This window comes from Aythya marila, assembly GCF_965140915.1.
Source record: "Aythya marila genome assembly, chromosome: 6".
Taxonomy (NCBI): Eukaryota; Metazoa; Chordata; class Aves; order Anseriformes; family Anatidae; genus Aythya; species Aythya marila.
Window position 1 is genome coordinate 1,802,438 of NC_139047.1, and position 27,485 is coordinate 1,829,922.

The 27,485-nt window shown below is 41.2% G+C and overlaps 1 protein-coding gene across 6 annotated transcripts in view; it reads left to right on the forward strand.

Annotated features, from left to right (window-relative positions):
• HECW2 (HECT, C2 and WW domain containing E3 ubiquitin protein ligase 2) overlaps positions 1 to 27,485 on the forward strand; it is a 161,501-nt gene that overhangs the window by 74,503 nt on the left and 59,513 nt on the right. For 3 of the 6 annotated variants that reach the window (XM_082763823.1, XM_082763821.1, XM_082763822.1), the window contains exons 3-5: positions 6,764 to 6,871; positions 20,650 to 20,744; positions 24,659 to 24,734. In XM_082763823.1, the coding sequence (XP_082619949.1) occupies positions 6,764 to 6,871; positions 20,650 to 20,744; positions 24,659 to 24,734 (279 nt within the window). Of the gene's footprint in view, positions 1 to 1,281; positions 1,644 to 6,763; positions 6,872 to 13,843; positions 14,230 to 20,649; positions 20,745 to 24,658; positions 24,735 to 27,485 lie in introns of those variants that run through there. The other 3 variants (XM_082763825.1, XM_082763824.1, XM_082763826.1) reach the window with 3 other exon arrangements.

The following is a 27,485-nucleotide window of genomic DNA, read 5'->3' on the forward strand; positions in this document are numbered from 1 at the left end:
ATGGTACCTGTACATGGGCTGGAGTTCAGAAATGCCACCCAGCATTCCCTTCCTGGACTGAGGCCAGAGCCGGCCCCACACTCCAGTCTGTTCCTGAGGTCATGCCCTTGCCTGGAAAGAAGAGCCCAGAGGGCTGCTTTTTTTTCATGTGCGAGGCTAGAAGATACACGACAGTCTGGGAACTTTGTTCCTCTCACCTTTTTAGGGGCTTGCTCTGTTGGTATGCAAGAGAGAACAGTTTCCAGCCACCTCATCTTACGTTTCCAGCAACGGTTTGAATTTCTCTCGCAGCAGTCAAATTCTGATGTTCTTTCCCCTCGTGCCCCTGGAAAGTACAATTCCTAGAGGTGCTTATGGAAACAAAATGTTACAGCAGCTTTCAGTTCCTTGTTAGCAAAAAGTCCATCGTACTTTCTGTGACTGGAAGTATTTGTTGGAAATTTGTCAAGCTGAGGAGGAATAAGTAGTCCTGTAAGTGTTGTTTTTCTTCCTTTTTTTTTTTTCTTTTTTTATTTTTTCCCTCCGGTTTTCATGAGGAAAAAATAAAATTTGCCTTGAGAGGTTTCACACCATACTCCACAAGCATGCAGTTCCTCATTGTGTGCTGGGAAGGACATGGGCTGCAGGCTGCGGACCAGGTCTGGGCATCTGCTGCAATACTTGAACCCTACTTGCAAACCAGCCTCCAAGCACCCCGCTTGTCTGCGTGGTACTGGGACTGCTTTAGCATGGTTTGGGTCCTTGCCATGATTTGAAGGGTTTTTAAGTCCGTTTCTGGTGTCTGCCAGGAAGCTCAGAGCATCTACTGACCTACACGAGGAGGGGCAGGGATGGCAGCACTCGGCCCCGTGCTTCTCCTCCTGCTGAGGCGTGCACTGTGGGCACTTACCCTGGGCTAACGGCAGCTTCACCCCAGCTAAACGTCACAGAGCGGTCTGCTCTACTCTGAAACACCTGGATTTGTAGGGGAGTCCTGTGGGCGGGTGAAATATGGGGTGAACAAAGGCCAGCACTTCCCGTGGGCTCTCGCTGCACTTGTCACTGTGTCGGCCTTGCGGTTGTTTCTAGGGTTTAAAATCCTCCTGTGTACACCAGCCTGCTCCCCGTTGCGTGGGCCGTGGGCTGTGTTTTGGTATCCTCCCATGGAACAGGCAAGGAAGGAAGTGCAGGGAGGATGGGGCTTTTGCATCCTGTACCCTTCAGAGGGGAGTGGCCACAAACAGATTAGTTTGAAGGACATAATACTTCATATGTTTTAACATGGGCTGTTTGGACACCTTGGGTGAAGGAGAAGAGGCAGACAGCTGTGTGTTGCTGCTAGAAACTGTCTGGGAGTTCGAGGACATCCTTCTGAAATCCTTTCCTTAAAATGACAGGAGGAAGAGAGAACGGAGAAGCAGCTCGAGAAGCAGTGACTCTGCAGCAGTGTTAATGCAGAGCTAAAGCTTCCAAAGTTGAGCTACACAGCCTGGCTCTGGAAGGCAACTTCTGCAGAAAATATTGTTTGTGGCTGGGAGCAGGGATGCTACTTTCAGGATCCATCCTGTAAACACTGATTTTTTTTCTTAATTCTCCAGTTTGTTAATTGGACTCAAATGGAGGCATGCAGTTTAGGATCCACAGATACCCTTTGGAACGGCCAGGTAAGGCTCGATGGTGCCACAAAGTATTGCTCTCATTTCAGCGTTGTGCTGCCCACACTGGTGCTACCTTCTGGGAAAAATACTCCGGTTCGACTAGAAAGCCCCCAAACTGTTTCTAGACTGATATTGGGAATTATGTGAATATCCCAGGCTGTATGCTGCATGCAGTGAGTTAACAGTTGGTTGCAGAGCAGTAGGTGATATGTGGTGTATTTTAAATGGGTTGCTATAATGCGATTTATTCTAATACTTGTTTTCAATGAACACTCTGCCTGCAAGTGCTAATTTGCTTACCGGCTTTCCAGAAGAGGAACGAGGCCTCAGGGAATGAAAGTTGTCTTCTCCATTAAATGTGTCCTGACGCAGTTTTGTATTGCTTTTAAGCATATCTTGGAGAAAAGGAGGAAATTAAACTATTTCATTTTTTTTTCATTGAACACTGTGCTACTTCTGCAATGATTACCCGGAGGTTATTATTGCTAATTTTTTGTATTTGTAGGATTAAAATGAGAGTACAAAGACAAAATACTGCACAAAATTTAGTGTTAGAAACTTGTGTCATCAGTTGCTCAAAATGCACAGTTGGTACTCTCAGTCATGTTCTTGCGAATTTTACATTTTTGGTGACGGTCTCTTTTATTGCTTGGAACCCTTTCCTCACAACATCAAGCGGGGGGCACTTACTGGCAGCAGGGCTGGGATTTTGGAAGCCATGCAGTAGAATGCCTGTACAGCAGACTTCTGTTCTACACTGCAAATGCCATCCTAAAAACGTCCTGATGCTTGACTCAAAATTAAGTTCAGGATTATCTTCCAATGCAGCTGTTAATTTACAACTCTGTAAGTCTTAAAGACTAAGATAAACGATAACAAAATGGACAGAGGATGATACTAAACAGTATGCTTATGAGAGAAACTGGTATCAAATCAGAGAATCTCAGTTTGAGGCAAACCTATACTTAGCCTTGCCATCTACCAGCCTTCCAGCTCCTCTGATGCACACTGTAAGAGAACACCTGATGAAAGAAATAATGTTTAGAACAATGCTTTATGAGTGTCCCTGGGCTGGGAATACACACACCCCTTGCTAACACATCATCTTCAGTGCCCAGGAATTTATTAAAGTTAACCCAAAGTGCTACGGGGTCAGCGTTCTGACAATCTGAACTTAATTTAAGTTTTAAAATTAAGAATAAACAATACAAGCTCTTAAAAAGATTTTGCATAGAACTTCTTCCAGGAAGGGATGAAAAAACAGAGATTAGGAGGTAAATCCCAAATGAGGATAACAGAATTACGTGGGGATACAATGCTGTTACCAACATGATTGATCTTTTCTGAGCTCAGCTGCATGGATTTTCAAGAGCTGTGAATTAGAAAAATCCATATACGGTAGTGAAAGATGAAAATTATAAAATCGTATGTAATTAAATCCATTCAGTGACATTCTGAATCTCTTTAGCAGCACCTTCTCTCTGAGCTCTGTGTTCAAGCATCTATAAATAAGTTATTTGATTGCAGTAGGGAACTTCAGCATTTTTTTCCTGTGCAATAAATCCACGATATTTCGTTACGAGGAGTTTGTAACTTCTTTAATGCTTTTGGTTTTTAAGAGTAAAAATCCTTTGTGTTCCTGGAGACGAGCCTGTTCTCACACAGCCTAACACTAGAGACCACAGAAGGTGGGACCAGAAGATGAGCATTGGTTTGCACGTGAGCAGTCTGTGCACTGGGAATATCAGGCTGCCTTCGGTAACAACCAGTAGCAGTTCTTGCTTTTAACTTGTTTTGTTGTCTAAGACTGTATCTGTTTTTTGTTGTTTGTTTTTTTTTTTTTTTGGTGGGTTGAAACCTGGCTGAACTGCTGCCTTTGATGTATTGTGATCAGTTGTGAGCTGGTCCTTCCCCTCCGCTCTGCACTGGTAAGACCGCATCCCAGTGCACTGGGCTGCAGTACAGAGAGTGCATGGATGCACTGGAGCTTCTGGTGGCTCTTACTCTTGTACAAGTGCTGTTTTATTGTGCAAACTTGGTAAAAATGATGCTGCCATCTTTCATGCAGCTGCCCATACATTTACTCAGTACTTGCGTATTGCCTTGCACGTGAGATAGCTGTGCCGGGCTGACAGCTGGCAGGGGGAGCTGCCACCCCTGCACAGCCATGGTAGGGCTGGGGACACGGGGACAGAGGAACTGCTGACATGGAGGGCACAAGCTGGAGACGTTGCATGTGCCTGATTCACCTTGAAGGGTTTTGTAATGATGGCAAAGCCTGAAAGAGAAAACACTACTATGAACAGGTTTGCTTCACAGCGATTTCAAAGAGCACTAGGCAGTGTAGAGTCTGTACAGGGATATTTATTACAACCTGCCTTTTATTGCAGAGCGACATACATTCTCACATGCCCTGATATGTGTGGGGCTTGCAGCACAGCGAGAATCAAGTTACTTTCTGTAATATTTCATGCTTTTAGAAGATAAGATTATACTGTGGATCTTCCACTGTTCTGTTTGTTTCAGCAGTGTAGACTGACTTGACGAGATACCAGTGCAGAAGGATGATATTTGGTTGCATATTTTATGTTCTGGGAATGGATATTTATATCTTTTCTTTGGCCCAGATTCTAGAACAGCAGCCAGTTTCACAAACAGCAACAATTACCAGCTAAAAGGGGAGCAGAGCTTCTTACAGTTGAATTTCCCTAGGGGTACTATGTAAAGGTTTTGGAGAAGAGGAGAGATGAGGTAGTGGTAATTTTGACTTCTGATGTGATGCTTTTCGTGCTGTGAAGCGCTTCTTTGTTTTACCCAGCTGAATATCGCTGAGACTATCACAGTTAAACTTTTTGGTTACAATTTTGATAGGTGAATTTCTGCAGTATTATGTATACTTCAGTATTTTCATGCTATTTGATTTCTTTTGCTCTTTGGTTCCTTTCTTTTTCTAAATCCATGAACTAGGGTTTGTATTTTCCATATAAATCAGTAATGTTGTTTTATCCCCTATGTAAAAAACTTCACACAAGTAGAAGAAATCAGCTGTTTCAGGAGAAAATGCTATCTGCCCAAAATAAATTCTGTAATTTGAGTGGATTGCTGTCAGGCAGTGGCCTGTCAGCATTTTCCATCCATCCGTCTCCACCACCTTCTGTTGCAATGGCAATGTGCCTATGGGCAGAGTATCAGGGATTCTTCTTCGGTCTTTGTTACTGCAAAATGGGCTATTCCAGGGTGAAATGGCTGAAAATCTTATTTGTTGTGTTTTTTTTTTTTTTTTTTTTTTTTTTTTTTTTTTTTTTTTTGTAACTATCAGCTCAGGATTTCATGCTTACCTTGCATGTTGTTCATGCGGGACCTTTCCTAACCTCACCGATGTCCTGGTAAAGATTTCTGTTGGCTTTATTTAGTTACAGATTTAAAAAACAAAGAACAATTGCTTGTACCCGAAGTGTTGGAAATCTTACTCTTAAGGGCTAATTTCACTCCTTCAAACTTCCTTGATTTGCTGAAAAAGAAAATACTCAAACAATTCATGTTTATGGTCACAGTATACTGATTATCTCTCCTTCTGCTTAGAATTATGAACAGATTTTTCTCCAGTTGGTTAAATACAGCTATTGAGAAGAACCAGAGCATGTAAAAGGAACTTTTTTCCTCCATTTATCTCTTTATTTACCTAGACGTAATTAGAACAGTGAATTGTTTAAAAGTATTTGTGTTTCAAATATCCATTGAATTTCTCAAAAATCTGCATGCTTTTGGTAGCAGTGGTTTGGATAACCAAGATTGTGTCATGGAGTAGGCAGTCCTGTAGATACGCTAGAAGTTAAATTAGTGCTCTGGGAATCCATGAGATATCTCCCTGAAAGAAGTGGGACCCTGGATAGGGAAAGTACACTGAATAAGCAAATAAATAAACAAAAATCCACAGTATTGTTTCAGTTAGTGTCATTGCAAGCTACAGAGATTTTTGAGGCGCATGGACTGCCTTTTACAGGCTGTGCTTTTTGAGTTCCTCTTTATCTAGTGTTGCAGAATGCACTCAGAGTTGGGTAATAAAAAAGGAATTTTATTTATTTATTTATTTTGAGAGTGAAGTTTTCAAGTACTACTGGAAGGAATTAGGACTTTATATTGGAGGCAGCAGGTATGTTTGTCTAACAGCTGCGTAAATGCACTTGTAACATTTCACGATGCATACTTCCAAAGAACTTTCTGTACAAAAGAAGCTGGATTTATGTCAGCTTCCTCTGGGTCATGATAACTGTCTTGGTGCCCCTTCAAACAGCTTCTCCCTCTGTTTTTGTTTCAGTCAAATAGGATGCTGGGTGTCTGAACCCAGGCTGGTAAGTAGGAAACAAACCCCAAGACCTGGTTTTGTTCCTGTTAGGACAAAAAGGTTTCTTAGGAAGGGAAAAATACTGATAGTACTAAGCTGATCTTCAGAGACTTCATGTTTACTTCTCAGTTCTCCTCTTTTGAATGTATTTCACTGAATTGCTCGTTTGTATTTCTGGCTTACTAAGTGACAGTTCTTTGGACCTCTAACTCTAGTTTACTGATAGGTGGTAATACGGTACATGCCAGGAAATCAAATGTGTCAGATTTTTTGGTGTATGTATAAAGATATTCTCACCAGTTTCTAAACTGCAGGAATCCTCTAAAAAATAAATCAAGTCCTAATACCTCTAACACCAATTCCATACCTCACAGCTAAGGAGTGAATGCTAGATTTCCACAACACAGAGCGAGACCACTGTATAATATGTTGTGGCAACTCTGTGATGACATTACAGGCAGCTATACATTCCCAATAGCCTGTCTATTGAGGCAGGGAAGTTTTGGATTTAATGCTTTACCTTGGCAGGCCACCTCTTACAGGAAACCATATATTTACTTTGGTTGTATGTATGTCTGCTCACTCTGCATAAATTGATCTATCAACTGTAAAAGAGAAGCCGTTTACCTTTTGCCAGTTTGCTTTTATATTTAGTTATTTATTTTAACAGAATTTATGTTTTGTGTCTGGGCCTCTTGAACAAACAAACAAACAAAAAAAGCAACCCTGCTATTATAAATGTTAAATACTATGTGACAATTTTTTTTCTTTCCTCTTACAGATGAGAACTCTCCAGCCAATTTCTGGGATTCCAAAAATCGTGGAGTGACTGGCACACAGAAAGGACAAATTGTGTGGCGAATTGAACCTGGCCCTTATTTTATGGAATGTGAGTACATATTTACCCAGTGTAAGGCAAGCATGCCATTGTGTCAAGGGAAACCATCCAGATAGTGCTTGGTACACACTTTGTCAAACGCTGATATAACAAGTAAATTGATTATATATTTCTAAGCAGCAGCATATTTTTCAATGTGTTTGCCAGACATTACAAAAAATACAGTGACCAAAAAAAAAAAAAAGTTATAGAGTTTACAAAAAAGAAAAAGGAAAAAGTTGAGCTTAGAACTGCATTACAGGCTCTTCAGGAGGGACAGGCAGGGTAGGCGAGGTGGTGGGGTGGCGATGTATGTGAAGCAGGGGCTGGACTGTGTGGAACTTCAGGTCGGCGATGGCAAAGTTGAGAGCCTCTGGGTAAGGATCAAGGGACGAATGAATAAAGGGGATGTCATTGTGGGAGTCTATTACAGACCGCCTGGCCAGGACGATAGCGCCGATAAATTATTCTTTACAGAACTAAGAGAGGCCTCGAGATTAACTCCCCTTGTCCTTATGGGGGACTTCAACTTGCCGGACGTTAACTGGGAGTGCCACACGGCTGACACGAGCAAGTCCAGGAGGTTCATGAAGCACCTAGATGATAACTTCTTGGTACAGGTGCTAACGGAGCCAACTAGGAAAGGTGCCCTCCTAGACCTGTTGCTAGAAAACAGAGAGGGTCTGGTGGGAGATGTGGTGATTGGTGGCCGCCTCGGTCATAGCGACCATGAAGTGGTTGAGTTCAAAATTTATGGTGACAGAAGGAAAAGTGCCACCAAAACCTCATCCCTAGATATGGGGAAAGCGGACTTCAGGCTGCTCAGGGAACTAGTCAGTAAGGTCCCCTGGGAAACTGCTCTTGAAGGCCTCGATGTCCACCAGTGCTGGTCACTCTTTAAGCGATGCCTCCTAGAAGCACAAGATAAGGCAATTCCAAAATATCGCAAGTCAGGCAGGCGGGGCAGGAGGCCGGCGTGGCTGACCAGGAACATTCTAATGGAGATTAGGCGGAAACAGAGAGTGTTTCGCTACTGGAAGGAGGGCCAGGCGTCATGGAAAGAATACAGGGATGCTGTTCGTGTTTGTAGGGAGAAAGTTCGAGTGGCCAAAGCACAGCTAGAGTTGAAGCTGGCTGTGTCTGTGAGAGAAAATAAAAAGGGTTTTTTTAGATATGTAAATGGAAAAAGGAGAACTAAAGAAAACATAGGGCCGCTCCTTGATAGGGAAGGTCTCCTCACAGACGATGACGTAGGCAAAGCAGAGACGCTTAACGCCTTCTTTGCCTCTGTCTTCAATGCCGATGATGGGCTTCGGGACCCAGGGTGCCCTGAGCTGGAGGACCGGGACGGTGGGGATGACAAACTCCCAACTGACCCTGAACGTGTGCGGGATTTGCTACTCCACCTGGATCCCTACAAGTCCATGGGTCCGGATGGGATTCATCCCCGGGTGCTGAAAGAGCTGGCGGATGTCATCGCGGAACCTCTATCAATTATTTTTCAACGATCCTGGGAATTTGGAGAGGTCCCTGTAGACTGGAAGCTGGCAAATGTTGTGCCGATTTTCAAGAAGGGTCAGAAAGAAGACCCTAGCAATTACAGGCCTGTCAGTCTCACGTCAGTGCCTGGTAAAATCATGGAGAAGTTGGTTCTCGGACTCATTGAGGCGCACCTGGGGGACAAAGCAGTCATTGGTCCCAGCCAGCATGGGTTTGTGAAGGGTAGGTCCTGCCTAACTAACCTGATTTCCTTTTATGATAAGATCACCCGTATGGTGGACCAAGGGAAACCAGCTGATGTGATTTTTTTGGACTTCAGCAAGGCTTTTGACACGGTTTCCCATAGGATCCTACTGGACAAAATGTCCACCATACAGCTAAATAAAAACATCATACGATGGGTGAGCAATTGGCTAACGGGCAGGGCCCAAAGGGTTATGGTAAATGGAGCTGCGTCAGGCTGGCGGGCGGTCACCAGTGGGGTCCCTCAAGGCTCCATTTTAGGACTGGTACTTTTCAATATTTTTATAAATGATCTGGATGTAGGAATAGAGGGTATTTTGAGCAAGTTTGCTGATGACACCAAACTTGGAGGAGTTGTGGACTCAAATGAGGGCGTAAAGGCCTTGCAGAGGGATCTGGACAGGTTGGAGAGCTGGGCGATCACCAACCGCATGAAGTTCAATAAGAGCAAGTGCCGGGTCCTGCACCTGGGACGGGGAAACCCTGGCTGCATGTACAGACTGGGCGATGAGACGCTGGAGAGCAGCCTAGAAGAGAGGGATCTGGGGGTCGTGATAGACAGCAAGTTGAATATGAGCCAGCAGTGTGCCCTGGCAGCCAGGAGGGCCAACCGTGTCCTGGGGTGCATCAAGAACGGCATCGCTAGTAGGTCAAGGGAGGTGATTGTCCCGCTCTACTCTGCGCTGGTGCGGCCTCACCTCGAGTACTGTGTGCAGTTCTGGGCACCACAGTATAAAAAGGACATGAAACTGTTGGAAAGTGTCCAGAGGAGGGCTACGAAGATGGTGAAAGGCCTTGAGGGGAAGACGTACGAGGAACGGCTGAGGTCACTGGGCCTGTTCAGCCTGGAGAAGAGGAGGCTGAGGGGAGACCTCATCGCAGTCTACAACTTCCTCGTAAGGGGTTGTCAAGAGGCAGGAGACCTTTTCTCCATTAACACTAGTGACAGGACCCGCGGGAACGGGGTTAAGCTGAGGCAGGGGAAATTTAGGCTGGACGTCAGGAGGGGGTTCTTCACAGAGAGGGTGGTTGCACACTGGAACAGGCTCCCCAGGGAAGTGGTCACTGCACCGAGCCTGTCTGAATTTAAGAAGAGATTGGACTGTGAACTTAGGCACATGGTCTGAACTTTTGGGTAGACCCGTGCGGTGTCGAGAGTTGGACTTGATGATCCTTAAGGGTCCCTTCCAACTCAGGATATTCTATGATTCTATGATTCTATGATTTGTGTTCTAGGGATGTTCTTGGACAATGTACTTCAGTTTAAGGGAACAAAAAATTGCCTTGTTAAATGTTGTGTAGTGTATATGCATTGAAAGATGAAGTACCTTCTTAGAAGTTTAAAATTTCAGCTGGAGAAAGCATTAATGGTAAATACACATGAAGGAAAAGATAAAAAAGCCATAGTTCTTGCTGGTATGTGTTAGTATTAAGGGTAGATTTGCCTCTGGGAAGTGCCAGCCTCTTGTCCTGTTGCGTCAAGATTTCTCAACTGACATTTCATTACACTGGGAAACCAACCACTGGATGGTTTTGAAAGATTGAATCTTGGTGTGACTGGAAGCAACACTCCTCAGCTGAACTCTGCAGGAAGTGTATTGGTAGCCAACCTTCACATCACAGCCCTTCACCACTTTGTTAGGTGACCAGGATTTGTAGGAAGCAAGCCACTCTGCTGTGAGATATTTTTGCTTTGTTGTTTGCTTTTTAATGAAAAGGAGTATTTTTACTGTCTGAAGTATGTGATCCCCTGCAGAAATTGGGTGTTTTAATTCTAGAACATTGTCTATGAGCTTGTTGGAAACTCTGATATGAGTATCATCAAAGTGGCAATCAGTCCCAAAAGAGCTGTGAGCTGCTCTACCACCTGTTTAGCCTCACAGTAATGAATCTCCATAAATTAAAAAAAAAATATATATATATATACACTCCCACTCCATTTCCTCATTGTATACTGCAGTGCTGCTAACTGTAGGTTTTGGCAGAAATTTTTCTTCCAATTAACAGATATAACATCAGTATATGCATTTTAAGAGGTGTTGGAACCACTATCCTGTAGATTATTATTAAAAATTCTTCTTTCTAGAAGTTGTCGTTGAACGTTGCCAAGTGAATCTATGCATTACACAGCACATTTTTTTGACAAGGAAAAAAACAAAGGTTTAATGGGATAAAATCACAATCAATTTCAGAAACTTACTACAGAGAAAAATGGTTGAACTGAAGATGAAGGTCAAGAAAATAATAAGGATTTAAAAAAAAATAACTTTCCTGGTGCCAAAGACAGTGTCACTGAAGCAGACTAAAGTCTATGTTAGAAAGGTTCCTTGCCTCTAATTTCTCTTACATATACTTATATCAATATTGTTGCCTGTACTGGCAGTTTGCCTTCAAGGATATTTGTTTGTATCCTTTAGCATTGCTGTGTCATGTGTGGAGATGAGGCTTTTAGTTCACGTGAATAAATAACCTAGGTTAATGCTTCAAGAATTAGCAGTTTTGACTTAAAATCAGTTTCAACAGACTTGGGACTTTGCAAGCAACTGATATATATAGAGACAGAAGGATACGTGTTCCTTGCTTGTGGCTAGCTTTACTAATTAACAGTTTTACTGCCATACTATGAACAAAAGAGAAGCAATTACACAGCAGCTGAGAACTGTAAAAAGGAATGTTTATGGGCATATGCTGCTATAGCACATAGTGTGACAGATAAATATGTCACCAGTGACACTTGTGCTTCTAGTGAGAGGCCAAAAATTGCACTGACGTGCTTAACTGCATTTCTAATTGCACTTTTTAAACTGGGAGACTTCCCAAATACATGACAAAGTTTGCTCAGCAAGGCTTTTCATTTTTGCTTTTAGTGGGGGAGCATTTCTGATGCAGTTATAGGCGGCTTCTCCTTTATGTTACGTGACGTTAGGTTATTTCCCTGCGATGTATCACTACATCACAGCCCTGGTGAATGCACAGGTGGCCACACGGTTCAGGTATGACCTCAGTGGGGTTGCCTCTTGCTGCGCAGCACCAGGGGGCTGGGGGAAGAGAACGCAGCCTGGGTTCTCGCTGTGGTCTGCAGGCAGTGACGCTGCCCAGCCTGGGCCAGCCATGGAGATGAACTTAGCTCACCTTTAGGCTCTTTCTCCTGCCCTGGTGCTGATATAATTTGTACTCCGTGTAGCACTGTCAGAGCAAGAGGGAGAGGCAAATGGAAGGGCTCATGTCCCCAGGAAATATGTGCCCAATTATTGAAGTTAAGGTATCCCTGATACATTGATCTGCCATTAGTTTCCAAATTTTGGAAAGAATTCTACAGTTTTAGATTTCTTGTGCTTAGGAGTGTCTTTGCCAAGAGGCAGAATGTGTCAGATACATGTCACGGTGTTGGGGGTTTGTCATATTTACTCCTCTCGGTATGACGTGCAGCAGACCGTTACCAACTCAGCAGTGCTTTGCTAGGAGTGAAAGGAAGAGCTGGGAGTACAATCAGCAGCAGTATCTTTGATTTTTTGAAGCAGCAGATCCAATAGAAGATGACAACGTCTGTGGGAAAAGGATGGACAAACTGTGTAAATGGATCAATCTAAACTCAGCTGGAGATTAATCACAGTGTCGAAATGCTGGTTGGAAAGGACCTCTGAAGGTCTTTGATCCAACCTCCTGCTCAGGGTGGGACTATTACCAACACTTTACCTGGTCAGATGTGGCTTTTAAAGCTCAGTCTTGAAAACCTTTAGGGACAGATTTTGCACATGCTTTAGGATGTTTCCAGTACTGCAGCTTTTCTACAGTTAAGGAAGATTTTTCTTGGCATCTTGTCTGAACCTCAGAAGCTTAAATTTGAGGCTGTCGCAAGGTTTAAAATCTTCTGATAGAACTGAAAATAGTTTTAATTCGTAATCTTTGTAACTACATCTTTCAAACTACCCCTGCTGCAGTTAGATGTTGCCTTAACCTCCTCTTCAGCAGACTAAAGAAGGCCAGCTCCTTCAGCCTCTTCTCACAGGTCATGTGTTCTCAATCCAACCATCTTCGTAGCCTTCTGCTGTCCCTGCTCCATGTTCTTGAACTCGAGGGACCCAAAACTAGGTGAGGTATTCCAGGTGTGTCCATACCAGCACTGAGTCAGGGGGATAACAAATTCTACCTCTCTGCTGGCCATGCACCTCCCAATGTAACCTGTGAGGTGGTTTGCTGTGCCCGTGGTGAGGTCAGTTGCTGGCTCATACTCAACATGATGTCCATCCTCAGCCCAGGATAAATGAATCTGGCCTGAAGCTGTTTGTCTTTTTGGCAAGAAAAGTGATTACACTGAAGTTCCTAATGTTGAATGATGAGTTGAGATCAGTCAGCGTGCATATGATCCCAAAGGGGTTGGGTGCATTTTTTCCCAGCAGTGTCAGAGCTCAGGGACATGGCACATCTTTTCACCCGTAATGTAAGATCTCTCCAGGGCAGAGTGCAGAGGATGATAGCATCGCTAACAAGCCATATGCAAATGAATCTTATGCAGAAGGAGGATTTCCATTTTAATTGCATTAATGTTAATCAGTGGGAGTCAGCTGGTTTGGGCCTCAAGCTCCTTCTGAAATCCTCAGATTTGTACCTTGTAAAAAAAAAAAAAAAAAAAAAAAAAAGCATCTTATGCCTTAGTTTGGGAACCAATTTTTCCATGAGGATAATTATAAACTCATTAATAGTTTCACTGAAGTCTGTGGAATTTATACTTGTGTTTAAAGTTAAGCCTTGGTTAAACTTTTTGTCTGAATTTTACATTACTCTGTATCTGCAATCTTTTAACTCAGTTTTCTGGTCATTCAGTTTATTCCTTTTAAAATCCCTCCCTATAGATCCACCACCTCCTATTTCCCAAGCAAAGGCAGAGCTGAAGGCCGTCTCCTCTCTTCAGATCAGGCAACCCTCAGAAAACAGGGTGGGGAGAATCTCACTATCTTCATACTAAAAACAGGCATTAATTCCCCCAAGCACCCAAATTAGCTAAATTAGGATGATGAAAGATAATTCTCATATGCTTTAAAAAAAAAAATCGACACAAAAAATCCGTAAACTGTATGCAGAGAGGAGAGAATCAAAGGAGTCAGTGGTGAAATAATGAGAGGTGAACTTAATACATTCCAGAAGTGGAAGCAGCCTCTGGGGGGAGTGGCTGAGGAGGAGGGGGAGGAAAGGAGTTTGGAAGGAAAATAAGTTCAAAGCCCAGCTCACCACCACAAGCAGCTGGTATCCTGAAGCTGTCACCTCCAGATGAAGTGACTGGCTCTGAACTGCAGAGCCAAAGCCGGCAGAGGCAGGAGCTCCTTTGTTTTACCTGGGAAAGGAGCAGAAATGCGCTGTGAGCACGGCAGGGATCTTTGTCACTTCAGAGATTCAACAAGGTGAATGTGAGCATCAGTGTGCCCAAGATGGTGTTTCCTTCCATAACAGATGTGACTAAAACTTTCTGCTTTGAAGTTTGCTAAAATGTGGGGAAAGGCAAACAATGACTCACTAGCCGGCTCCCTCAGGTTGTTTGCTCTACGGACTACAGAAGGATTGCTAGACATGACCGCAGCTCTACAAACAGTTTTCTTCCTTCTGCTGTGAAATGAAAGGACGAGTTCAAGGTGTGTCACTCTGAATTGATGGCAATGGTGTGAAAGTGCAACACAGCTCAGTGCCTTTGTGTTTATGGTTATGTTTATGCTCATGTTGTGGTGTTTATCATGACATCAGGCTGTCAAGTTCTTTAAGTATGTCAGGACTTTTAGCGTCTGCTCCAGGAGCAGAGTCAATGTGGCAGAGAGCTTCTTGGGGCACCACAGTCTGGGAGCTCAGGATGGCAAGGGCTCCTTTTCGGGGGTGTTGGAGCAGAGGTGATGGCATTCCTTGTGGAGAACAGAGGTAGCAGAAAGACGGAGTTGAAATGATCCATGGAAATCTTGGTGTGATGGAAAAAGCGTACCATAGAAAGCTTGAGGTGTTCTGACGACCAGTTGATGAGAGCTGCCTCTCACAGACAAACTGCAGCTTTGATGTCTGCAGTGTGGGCAGGGACAGGTTATGTTGGATGTGCCACGGGGGAGAAGCGGTATAGTGTGGTCACTGTCAGGCAACACATAACTGCAGTGCTTATGTACTTCCGTGGGCACAAAGTCTTTAAACCTGCAAACTTCCTAGTAGTTAAAACAGACCGTGGTGTGTTTCTTGCTGCCTGGAGCAAGTGGCACAGCATGGCGCTTGTGTCCGTATAGCCAGCCCGTCCTCCCTTCCCCAGCACATGGGACAGGAGTGTCGGGGATGCTCAGTGACCGATCAGCGGTCCTGATGGTCGTGTGTTTGTACTCGAGTCCGTACGTGCTTGGTTTATTGATACAGGTGCAGGCCAAGAGCTTCCTTTGAGACTGAGTTAAAACTAATCCATAGTGGCAACTGTTGGGATTCATCCAGATGCTGCCAGTCTTGTCACACGAATCACTTCCAAATCACTCCTGGGATGTTTGTGGTTAAATCACTGCTGGTGCCTCACTGCAGTGCTCGGATGGGTGACTGCACAGACTGTTTCTATTTTGTCCTTAAACTCTCACTTTTGTGGCATGACTCTGAGATAAATTCAGAAAGCGTGGTGATGATCCATGTGTTTGCATTATACAATATCATGTTACAAATGAGGTTTTATATAGCGTTCTCTCTATTCAGTGCCCATTACAACAAAATTACAAAGTTTGTAAAAATAGCATACCAAGACTGAAATTTGCTGCACATTGCAGTTAGAAGAGTGCACTCCTAGCCCCATTTTTTCTTTAAAAAAAACAACACAAAACAACACCAACAACCTAATATAGATTGAAGAAAAACAAATTGGTTTCATAATTGAACTTGATGTGCTTTTAGCTTTAAAAGGCTGCTCTCATGCAGAGTTGTTGCTATTGTCTAGTAGGGATAGGAGCACAGTTTAGTGCTCTGCCCAAAGCATTGGTCAATGGTCAGTGCTAATAAATGCTTTATCAACGTAACTTGTTACTCGTACCCAGTGTTTATATTTTGACCATTTAAATGAAATTGTGAAAATCATATTTTCCTCACACTGAATTGTTCTGAGCCTGGGATGCTTGCCTGCGTGGTTCTGTGTAACCAGTGCCCTTCCAGCACTCTACCAGGGCACTGTGCTTCTCGTGGTTATTGTCCCAACCCTATTTATAAACTTGTTCACTGAGTAAGAAATACTTTTATTATACTTCTGCTATTTATATCTGTTGTCTCTTACTAGCTATTTTTGTGTATCACAAATAACTGAAATAGGGTTTTGTCTTGTTTTTTTTTTTTTTTTTTTTTTTTTTTTTTTTTACGATTTGTGGCAAGCCTTGTTGACTTCCTTAAGCATGTAATAGCCCAGTGTTTTGTTTTAAAGGTTAGGTTAACCTTTTTGCCAAACTGGAATGGAACAGGCAGGGCTCATGACCGTAAGTAGAAATGCCTCAGAGTTGCAGCAAAGTGCGGGCGGGTGGCAGGGCCAGGTAAGCTGTTTGAGCAACTGTTGCTCAGCGGCTTCCTTTGAGGCAGGTTAGGTGCAGAGAGACCACGGGAGGGGACAGAATTCATCTGTTACTGATACTAATTTAGCTAAAAAGCTCTCTGTAATTCTGCTTAAATCACTTTCCTTTTTTTAATCCTTCCTTCTGTAAAATAAACTTTGTGATATACCTGCTGAGGGAGAGGGAGAGTGCCAGAAGGCAGCCTGCTTTGGCACTTGCTCTGCTGTTTGCTGCGCTGCGCTGTTATGAGTAGGAAGTAATCCAAGAGATGGTTGGTTAGAATGATGCAGGGGAAAGAGCGCTAAATACTTGAACAAAAAGGTTGTGTTTAATGAACAGTCACGCTAAGAAAATAAATTCACCTGACAGGATGTGCAGAGCACTTTTAAATTCTTGCAGTTGTCTATCGGCTGTTTGTGTTCAGCTGGGAAAAAATAGGGTTTAACCTGGTGTTTTTTCCCTGGATTACTTCTCCCTTTATACATTTGTAAAATCTGAATGTGAGTGATCTAATTTGTGTTTAATTTGTTAATTTGTACCAGAGTTTTCTTAAATGATTTGCAAAACATGCTCTCATACTTTTTTTATGAGCTTCTGTGATGTCAGCTTTTTCTCAGTGTGGGGACATACGTTTATATCTGCAGAGAGCCATGGATTCAGCTTAAGTGACTCCCGGCATCTTGCTGCCGAGTCCAGGAGCTCTGAGCTGCTGTGCATTTTCTGTGCAGCTAGCAGGGAGCACCGGTCATCTCCACAGGCCGCTGCAACCCAGCAAGGGTTTGACTTATTTTCTGGAGGTGACTATTATTATAAGTAGATCTCTCTCTGTTATTGAAGAGGTGAGAGTGCATGGTCCATAGAGGGAAGTACAGCATTATGCTGCATTTCAGGCAGGAGTTCTTGAAATTCAGATATCACTGCTTGAGCCTCAGAAACCTTTCTTAAGTGACACCTTTCTTAATTCCAACATTTTTATGTAATGGACTTGAGCTATAAAACTATGGTTATAAAATGTTAACAGCTATTAGCTTTTAAAGAAGGGGATTATGGTCTTATCCAGATTAATTAACGTGTATCCCTTTTTATATGGCTCTGTGGTATCTTTCAAAGAATCGTAGATACCCCGATTTCATTTTGTCCTATTTTTAAACGAAGAGGAAATGTCTGGTCGCTGTAGGAATTCCTCGCGGTCTGTGTGATGTCTGGAGGAACGTCAGGGACAATGGGACGTGTGGCAGCAAGAACAGAGAGCTAGGTACAGTCACTTTTTCCCATGAATGAAAATAGTTTTTGTTGTGCAAGGTCACATTTTTTCTTTAATCAAGCAGACAGTATATAGTCTTGTGGTCAGGTACAAGTGTTTTCCCCTTGCTGGATTTATTGCTGTTAAATTTTTCAGTACAGATCACATACAAAGCAAGCTGATTAACTCGTTGGGGGAAGCAGTAGTAGGAAAGAGAAACAAGAGAAGGGCAAGTTTACGCTGAAAGGAAACACCTGAAAATGAGGTGGCAGGAGGAATAAAAAAAATTAGGAAAACTTTAGGTGATGCATGCTATTTAGCAGTCTATACTATGGAACAGCTGAGAGGAGGCCTGTATATTAATATGGTATTGACCTCAGCTTTCTAAATATTCAAGTCCTGTTTGCAGGAGCTTACTGTTTCTGAAGATTTGTTTGTATTTTGGGGGCCTTGTTTATATGTAAGTAGAGAGGTGTTCTATCAGGAGCAGGCACAGACACCTATTGTCAACATATCTGGGGCACAGAAATCCATCAGACATGAAGAACAAACATTCAAATCACAGTTTTTCTGATAACACAGAAGAAGCAATGTCAAAGAGCTACATCCTCAGCGTTTTTGAATTGACAGGATTCCTCTGAGATTTCTTTCACTGTTAAGTATTAATTGTAGCTTTTAGCACCGTTACATATATCTAAATAAATATATGTATGTATATAAAAAATTAGCTGTCTCTGGTTCTGTGAGGGCACTGTATTCTTGCTGTGCACAAGATCAGATTTTGCAAACCTATATTCACATCAGCAATATCTGGCATAAGCATGCCAGATAGCCCATTTTTCAATTTCATGCTGAATTTCAAGCGCAGCTTCTCCCCTGTTAATCCCAGTGCCACAATGCTAATGGCACCTCCAAGGTTCCTGTGTGTAGAGCTGTATAAAGCCCAAACTGAATCAATGCTACTTCTGTTGGTGAGAGTAGTTGTCTCCAGATGCCATGTCTTAACTTCTCTTTTTCTAATAGTTTTTCTAAGCTTTTTTTTTTTTTTTTTCTTTCTAAATTCAGTTTGTATGAAATGGATTGTCGGATCTATTTCTTGAATCAGATGTTGTCTTCTACCACCAGCCACATACAGGTGTTGGAGAGTACTGCATGCTTGTAGAAGTCACTGAGAGGAAGAAATCCAAGGATCCAAAGCTTGTAGTATTGCATTTCTGCCTGCAGGAGAATTTAAGTGCCAGTGTAGTGAGAATGTATAACAAACTTCTGTCTGCATTACGGGCTGTCTGCAAATAAGAGCAGCAGCTGATAGCTCTTCCAGTGCTAGCTTCTTTTTCTGAAGTGACAAGATGAGAGTAGGAGGAAGAGGGATCAGAAGTTCTTCCACCTCCTCCCTCCCTGTGAGCCCAGCTCTTGCCTTTGAAGGTCAGTTCTGAGGTGCATCCTCTCTCTTAAATGAATGTTGATTTACTGTAGCAAATTAAAAAAAAAAAAAAATCCTTCTTGGCTGAGCAGACTTGCAGAATGGATTTTTCATCCTTCTGAGTAGGGATAAGTGGGCATTTTATCTTGCAGTGATGAAGTACCTCAGCCCCCAAGGCTGTGTCCCACAACCATATTCAGTACATGCGGTTTTGTATTTTTGGGCTTCCAACGTACTGTTAAACCAAGTGGAAGGAGTTGAATTGCCAATACTTTTATGCACACCCTCTGGTTCTGTCCAAACCGGTTGCTGTAATTTGTGCCTGCCTGTGGCCATTTTTGTCTGGCCGTGGTCACTTCTGTACCCAGAGGTAAACCCTCATCAACCTCCTACAGAAGAGATGTTCCAGTGGGGAAGGAAAACAGGGAGATTGTTCCAGACAGGGAAAATCCCACAGGATCAAGGACAGCTATAATTATAGCTGCGCTGCTATGTTAGAAGAATGCAGAGGAACAACAGTAGAGGTCGGGCTTCACTGAAACATAATACTCTTTTGTCTGCAGCAAATGCAGTTTAGCAAACAAAACTTTATTCAGTGGGACCAGAAGTGTGGTGAAACGTTCACCCTTCCTGTGTTCCAGTATAAAGTGCTTCAAGCTTCCTTCAGATACGTATCATGCAACTTCTTCCAGAGTCTGACAGGGATCAGGCCAGTAGCAAATAGTTCAGTGAGTCCTTTTCATAATGATTATATTGAAATAGTAGCAGAAATACAACCTGCAGAATACACAAAGAGTAGATAACCAGCTGCTCTGTTCTTAATTTCCTGCTAAAGTATTTCTACAGGCAGATCGCTGAGTGATGGATTGTACTCATACAGAATGAGCTTTAAAGAGCACTCTGCATGTTAATAGCTTTCCACCATGAACAACTGTGCTTGGATCTCCATTCCCACCACAATGTCAGGATATCTGTAGGGCTAATGCAGAATCCAAGTGATAAGAGCCTGAATTTTTAATATTTTATCTCATGCTCAAGTTTTATCTCTTATTACTACCCTCTTATTTTACAAGGATCAGGGGTATTTTTGGATAGGCATGCTAAATGATAGTAAAAGGTTTGACAGAAAACACCAAAAGGGAAATCTTACTAGTGGGGCTCTGCAGAAATTACTGAAAGAAATGCAGTGCTTTTTGATACTGCTGGCTTCAGAATGAAAGACATTCCGGCCATGCCTGCAGAGTCAGTGAGTGTATGCCAGCCACACCTTTACATCAACTTGCTGTGTAACCTGTGACTAAGAGCTCTACTGCATTTCTTGGATATATATAGAGAGAGAGGAGCATCTGGTAGGACCTGGGAATGATCCCTCTCATTCAGTTTTGGTGAGGCTGATGCTAGGTGCTGTGTATATATAGTTCTGGAGTCCATGTGTCAATATTAATGTTGAGAAGTGGAGAAAGAGCAGCAGAGAGCACAATAATGATCACAGTAGATGATCTAATGATTTCTCCTACAGCTCCTAAGAGTCAACTCAGACTAAAAAGCACAGTTTACTTACGGCAAATAGGGTTGTATTACAATCCAGGGAAATGTATCCTGAATCTGTGTCCTGATAGTCTGCAGTCCTGTTCTACAGGTCAAAATAAAATGTATTTCACTTACAGTTATTGTGTGCTTCTACAGCAAAGATGTACCAGTGAACTGTACTGGTTAATCAGCCTAAACTCACGCGCAATGAACAGAATTGAGCTGCAACTCCCCATACACACGTTCCTTTAGTTGACTGTCTTTTGCCTACTGTCTATCACAAAGGATTTAATGTGATTTTTGTTTTGTTTTCTAGCTGAAATAAAGATCTGTTTTAAATACTACCATGGTGTTAGTGGAGCCCTCCGAGCTACTACTCCATGTATCACTGTGAAAAACCCTGCTGTGATGGTAAGTTTAACCTATTTGTTCATTGTATTTGTATACGATATTAACTGCCAGACAAACCTATCAGTATAAGTCTCCTAGTTTTACTATTAACTGCAACTTCTGGAAAAAAAGAGAGAGAGAGATTGTATGACAACAGTCACCTAAATTAGGAAATGCTTTTCATGGCTCGGTATTTTTTCATGATAAAATGACGGTAAAATTCACCAAGTTGAAATGAAATCTTTTATGATAACAATTTCATTTTACTTGCTTTCAATATTAATGCTTCCAGTTTGATGTAATTTAACACCATGTTAGAAATTTTTCACACTGGTTATCTAATTCAAACAGAATTCTTATCGGAAGTCTCCACTTATTTGTTATTATTAAAAATGAAACTGTTGCTGAGATAGCAGTTACTAGTATATATAAAAAAAGACCATACAGAACTCTGCTGTTGCAGAAATTATTGATTTTTTAGGAGTGTTCATATACCATTGAAATTTAGATAATTCTCCGACTTTCATGATTTATTTTTGCCTTATTACAATTTCATTACTTGCACTTTTGAAACCTTGAAGTTTTAAAGGAATTTTTTAGTTGTTTAAATAAATACCATTAAGAATAAGAAGAACCTTTCACACTTCTATCCAAGTACATTTGATGGACATAATTCATCTAATAGGCTAGATCTTCAGTTGACGTAAAGTCTCACAGTACATTTGATTCATTGATATTACCTGCCAAGTATTTAAGATTATATCTGTCAGGATGATGTCTTGACAACTACAGCGTTGAGGATACTGTAGAGCACAATTTATTTAAGCTGCTTGCTTTTAATCTGATCTTGCAGTTCTTCAGCATTGTCAATTTATATACCAGTGAATGTTATGGCAATCAGATACTGTATGTGCTGTCATGGACTAGGTCTCGTTATACCAAATGTTTTTTCTTTCTCTTAGAATTCCTGACCTAAATGACAGCATCGTTTAATAGTTAGACCTATGAACAATACATGTTCACAGCAGGCATAGGAGCTTTTGATACTTTATAGAAGAAAATGTGCTACAGTTAGTAAGCTTGACAACTGTGTTTAATATAAATTTATAAACTACAGAATGAAAGCTAGCCTGATTGTTTTGTGTTTTGTTTTTAAATAAAAAATAGGCATCTCAAAGTAATGAAGAAACCATTTAAGCCTGTATATTTTCTTGGTCTTGTCATACAAGCCACTTAGTGGTATTTTTTCAAGACTAGTTATGCAAAAAGACATCTGAACTCCTCTCTCTGAATATGCATTTATTTACTTGGGAGTTACCTGAAAACCCATCTGTCAGAGTCATTGGTCCATCTTGTGGGGTTAACCTGCTGTCACTATGGAAGTTGTTTGTTTGTTGTTTTTTTTTCCTTTGAAAGGTAGCACAGGATCCTGGGTATGCTACAGAATGTGTACTCCTGATGGAAGGTGTAATTTTATGTAAACCTTTTGTTTGCTCTAACAACACAGACTTCCAGTAATAGTGAGCTGATAGTTTCATTGATGAGAATGTCATGATAGCTCAGATGATGCCTCCTATAAAATATCATAGTGGGTTAGTTATACATAAGTATACCTATTATTAAGCATTAGTACCTCATACCATTTTCCTGTTTTTGGTGTTAAACTTAAGCACTGTGTGTGTCATGTCCTTTGTGACAGATACGTTGGTCCTGAGAGTGGTAAAAGTCGAGGCATGCCCATTCCTTCTGTTTTTTTTTTTTTTTTTTTTTTTTTTTTTTTTTTTAAAGCTGTGATAAGTTACCTGCTTACTTGGATCATGCTGAACTTTTGCATTGCATGGTTTGGTGGGAGATCCATTTCTGGTTTTCCTCATGGTAATGGAATATTACACCAGGAATTTCAGCTCATCTTATTTTTGGTTAAGCAGTTAATATTGTGTTCATTTCAGCTAGAGGTAAAAAAGCAAGGTCTGATTTAGTACTCAGAAACACTTCCTTACACCAGGTGAGATAGCCTGTGTAGTGCAAGAATGTGTGTCTGGTGGGGTCAAGTCTTGCAATTGGTGCAGAAAAACTGAACCTGCTGTTCAGATCATAATGGAGCTGGAAAATGACATAAAACAAATGAAACTGTGGAAGTGCTACAGAACACTGTTATAATTAGTTTTATTATAGCTGAATTGTGGGCAAATCATATTTTCTGTAAAACATACTAAAACAGTGATTAGCAATATAAACAATGTTATCTGTAGTCCATGATGTAGTGGAAAGATACATACAGGAAGAGGAAGATCTTTTTGTTGGTAAGTAGTGTTCTTAACAAGAAATCAATGCCTGTTAGGAGTCAAGTAGAGCACAGTGATACGTGCAGAGTTCCTGCAACCCTGCCTGCTTGGCTTCTCCTTCCCACCAGGACTGGCCCCTTCTTGCTTCCAGAGCAACCCTCCTAAAGCAGGAGGATGCAGGTTGGGCTGGAGTTAACCCAGTGTGTCTTCAATGCCCTCATAATTTTACTACCAGCTGTCACTGCTTGTGTATCCTTACGAAGCTGTGGGAATAATGATACCGTGCTTGGTGGGGAGGTGAGAGAGCTGAGAGCTTTCTGGTGAGAAAAGCTTGTCCCTGAAAACGATGGTGAATCACGACTGCGGCAATGAGGACGGGAAACGGGCCGGGCGGGGAGCAGTGCAACTTCCTGACACAGTCTGTTCCCTCACGAGGCTGCTGAGGCCCATGGGGATGCCAAATGTCAACGTCACCATGGTTTCTGTATGGCTTTATTGGCTTGACTGCTTTTATATGCTAGGCATGGGAATTTTGCAACAGAGTAAGTCCTTCAGTATCAATTGCACCCAGCGTTTGTTCTGATTGTGCTTTTGTTTGCTGATCATCATGGGAAGTATTTGAAAGCTCGTGATAATGCTTAAAGCAATAGCAGAAGGACTTTTGACTTGTTTAGTGGTTTCCTCATGGACTGCACATTCTAGTCTGGCCACTGCAGCTTCAGAAATATTTTCAGTCCCATAGCTTCTAGTTCTGCTTGCAGACAACTGTTCAGGTGCTAAAAGCTGCTTTACATATTTCATCTGCCCACAGGTGTACAAGTTTGTTATCAGCTTATTTTGTTTAACAGGTCTGATGACTTCCTATTTTATCACTAATATAAAGTTTTTTGGATGAGGCTTTTTTAGCACACCGTGTGTAATCTCTGGGAGTGAGTGCACTGCCTACGTGGAGAACCGTTTGACTTTCAGTATAGCTCCATTGATGTTTTTATGTTAGATTATTCAGCTGGATGCACATCTCTGTCTGGAGAGAAATTTGTCTGTCAGCTGAAGGAACTATTCTGTGGATATAGCAATTTAGACGTTAATACATGAGAAGCCTTTTATTTTGAGGTAATTTTTTTACCTAGTCAGAGATTTCTGTAGAAACCAAACTTGAATACATGTGTAGTATAAGCATAGCTTTTAGATGACACTTGTATTTATATCATTGATGTATTTTTCCATTTACAAAAATTCATTCATAAATCTGAAGGTTTTTGGTCTCATTGATCCCATTGCCTTTTTTATTGCATGGCCCACTTGTGAAAAGTGACAAAAGTTATGTCACCAGCTAGCTCATGCTTTCCTATATATATTACCAGTCCATACTGTTGATTTTATTTTATAAAAATGAAACCCACAAGAAAATAGTGTTTCCCTTTCAGTGATTTATTTTCTCTTTGGAAGATTCCAAGGACTAGTGTATTAACACCGTGTGGCATATATAATATTTTCCTAGAAATGGATGCTGTAGCTTTGTCCCCGGTTACAGGCAGTAATTGTTCTGATTCTTCCCATGCATGCCTCTATGCAGTTGCATAATCATCTTCAATTATGTATAAAGCAGATGAAAACTTCTATGGCATGTTATTTCTTTCTCCTCTTCAGATGGGAGTAGAAGGCACGGATGAAGGTGCTTCTGGAGCCCAGCACTCTCGGAAGTTAGTCAGCTTTACCCTATCAGGTAAAAAAGACAACACAAATATGATTTTTACAAATTATTTTTATAAAAAAAAAATAGATGTTCTAAAAATCTTTAAAAATAGAGCACGTTTCTTCCTTACCTTCCCTAGGAGCACACTCTAGTGGCTTGAAAGATATAATTTCTTTAGAACTTCTGTTTGAAAACAAGCCAGATTGACAAATCTCCAGGAATGAAAGAAATGGGTTTGATGAATCTCAGCATGAGAAATTTGCAAAAATTTCTAGTTTGTGCAATGAACAAAAAAAAAAATTAGCCTCTAAATAAAATGCAAGCTGGTTCTGTCACTTTTAAGAAAGTAGTAACAAAGCACTGGCTGCAAGTAGTGGTTTAAAAAGAAAAAAAAATCTTTTTTTGTAACAGACTAAGCTGTCACTACAGTGAAATAGCTGAGGGATACAGTCTACCAGCTTCACTTGTTTTGATTAGCACTTTATTCCACAGGAAGTCATGTGAGACTAGAGCATATTCAACTTCAGTGAAGACAGAAAAAAATGTTTCTGAATACTGAGGAGCTGACAATGAAAACATTTAAAGGCTGTAGGAGTAGAGCAGAAGGCAATATGCTTTGATCTGGTCTTACAGTAGTTTATCAGTATTGCACTAATACATCGTAGAGTCACATAGAGAACTAGAAAGATAATTGTGTTTTGTGAAATCTGAAAAACCTGTTGTGTTTAATGGTATGTTACAACTTGGCTTGAGGAGTTTCCTAAATTTGTTTGAAAGGTATACTGACTGACAGGTCTGTCATGTACTTTCCAGAACGTTTTTGGTTGCTCATGTAGAATGTGGTGATCCTGCATTTTGTTGTCATCTGAATGTGCCTCTTTAACTTTATTGTATCTTTAATGGATTTTTAGTGTGCTTATCAGAGAATGTTCAAATATCCTGGGTTTTGCACGGTGTAGTGACAGATAATTGACTGGCATCTTTCCATTAAGATGCTAGAGAACTGTATTTTTGAAGCCAAGATGAACTACCTGGTCCTGGCTTCTCATGTGACTGTGTTAACAGACAAATATGATAACTCTAAATGTAAGATTATGTTAAACCTTGAACTGAAATTGTGGCAAATCAAAGCTGAGCCATGATCCAGTGATGGCATTATTTCCTACGTTTCATGCTGTACTCCTTTGGAGGACAGCATTGTTTTCTTTGAAATATGTTTGTGAATTACTCCTTGTGCAGAAAAATAATTCTATTTTTGAGAATTTCTCTGTGTTATTTTAGACGTAGAAATTCACTTTTTCAAGGAGTTCTCAAAATGTTTGTGGGCGATAACCTTCTTTTTTGTTGACAGGTTTCTAGATACTACCTAGCAATAAGTTTCGAGCAGTGGGAAAAAATAATGTTTTGTTTTTTTTTTTACTTACTGAAAAAAGAAATGACATGAAATGATCAACTCTCACAACCACAATACCAAACCTGTTGCGTAAGCTCTTGCCATCACTAATAAATTGTTTGGATTATGGACTCCCTGTCTGAAAACAGTCAGTTGATTCTTTGCATTCAGATAAATGCATTTCAGATTGTCGAATATCTCACGGTGGAAAGAGATGTTTTCTAGTGATCTCTAAAATTAATAAAGAATACTTAAGAGAACCACTTGGCTATATCCTCCTCACTAGGTATCGTTAATAAATCATGATTCTATCTCCTATGCATCATTAGTGGCATTGTATGATTTATTACCATATTATACTAGTAAATCAATGTGAAAAAATATTATTAATGGAGTAGAAGAATCTTCTGCCACATGCCTGAAGTTCTTACAGGTTTGTAATCTGTGCTTGTGCAGACTGATATAGATAAAAATCATGTGGATATGCTTCTATTTTTTTATATTTTTTAAGGCTGTAGAGGAACTGCTTTGCATTTGCATTGTTAACGTGTCTTAGGCTTTTCCTCCCTTTTGTAGCTGGTGGAATACCATATGCCATTGCACGCAGAGGATCTTTCTTAGAAATTTGGTTGTGGTCTCTCCTGTAGAGGGAGTTTCCAAACAGCTTTAGTGCAAAGGTTGTGAGAGCAATATATATGCTTGCTGTTGTTGCATATACAAAGTTGTTGCTTTTAAAGGCTGTTACCCTATATTTCATAGTATTTTACTATACAGCTTAATTTTGAACTCTAGGCAGGACTTTTTTTTTTTTTTTTTTTTTTTTTTAACTGACTCTGAAGATGTAGTATTTAGTTTCAGTGCAGTGAATTTTGCCAGCATGTATAAATTGCTCATCTAAGTATATATGTGCCAATTGCATTAGGGTCATGAAGACTGTGTGCAGCATATTGCAGAACCTAATGGAGAGAGGCACTAAAATCTTATGCTTCAGCAAACCTAAACAAACAAATATTTTACAGTTAAGTTTAAAATCTAATATTGTATCACAAATGCCCTCTTCATGTTCTCGATGAAGCTTATACTCTTGTTGAAGTGCATAGGTATAAGATGTGCATCTGAGGAAATTCTTGTTTATTGTTGAAAGTTGGCACGGGCTGCGATACTGAGACTTCCCTAGCAAAAAAGCATTTCCAGAAAACCTTGCATCCTTTTAAATGGGATAGCTTATCTTCTCCTAAGTTGGGATAAAGTGTGCATCATAGGCCAGAGCAACCTCGGTGATGAATATTTAAAGTCATATTTCTCAAAGTCTCAGCTTTGGGAGAGCTTGAGTTCACTACATTACCTCCCATAATCTTAGCTATTCTCCTCAAGCAGCAAAAGCGCAA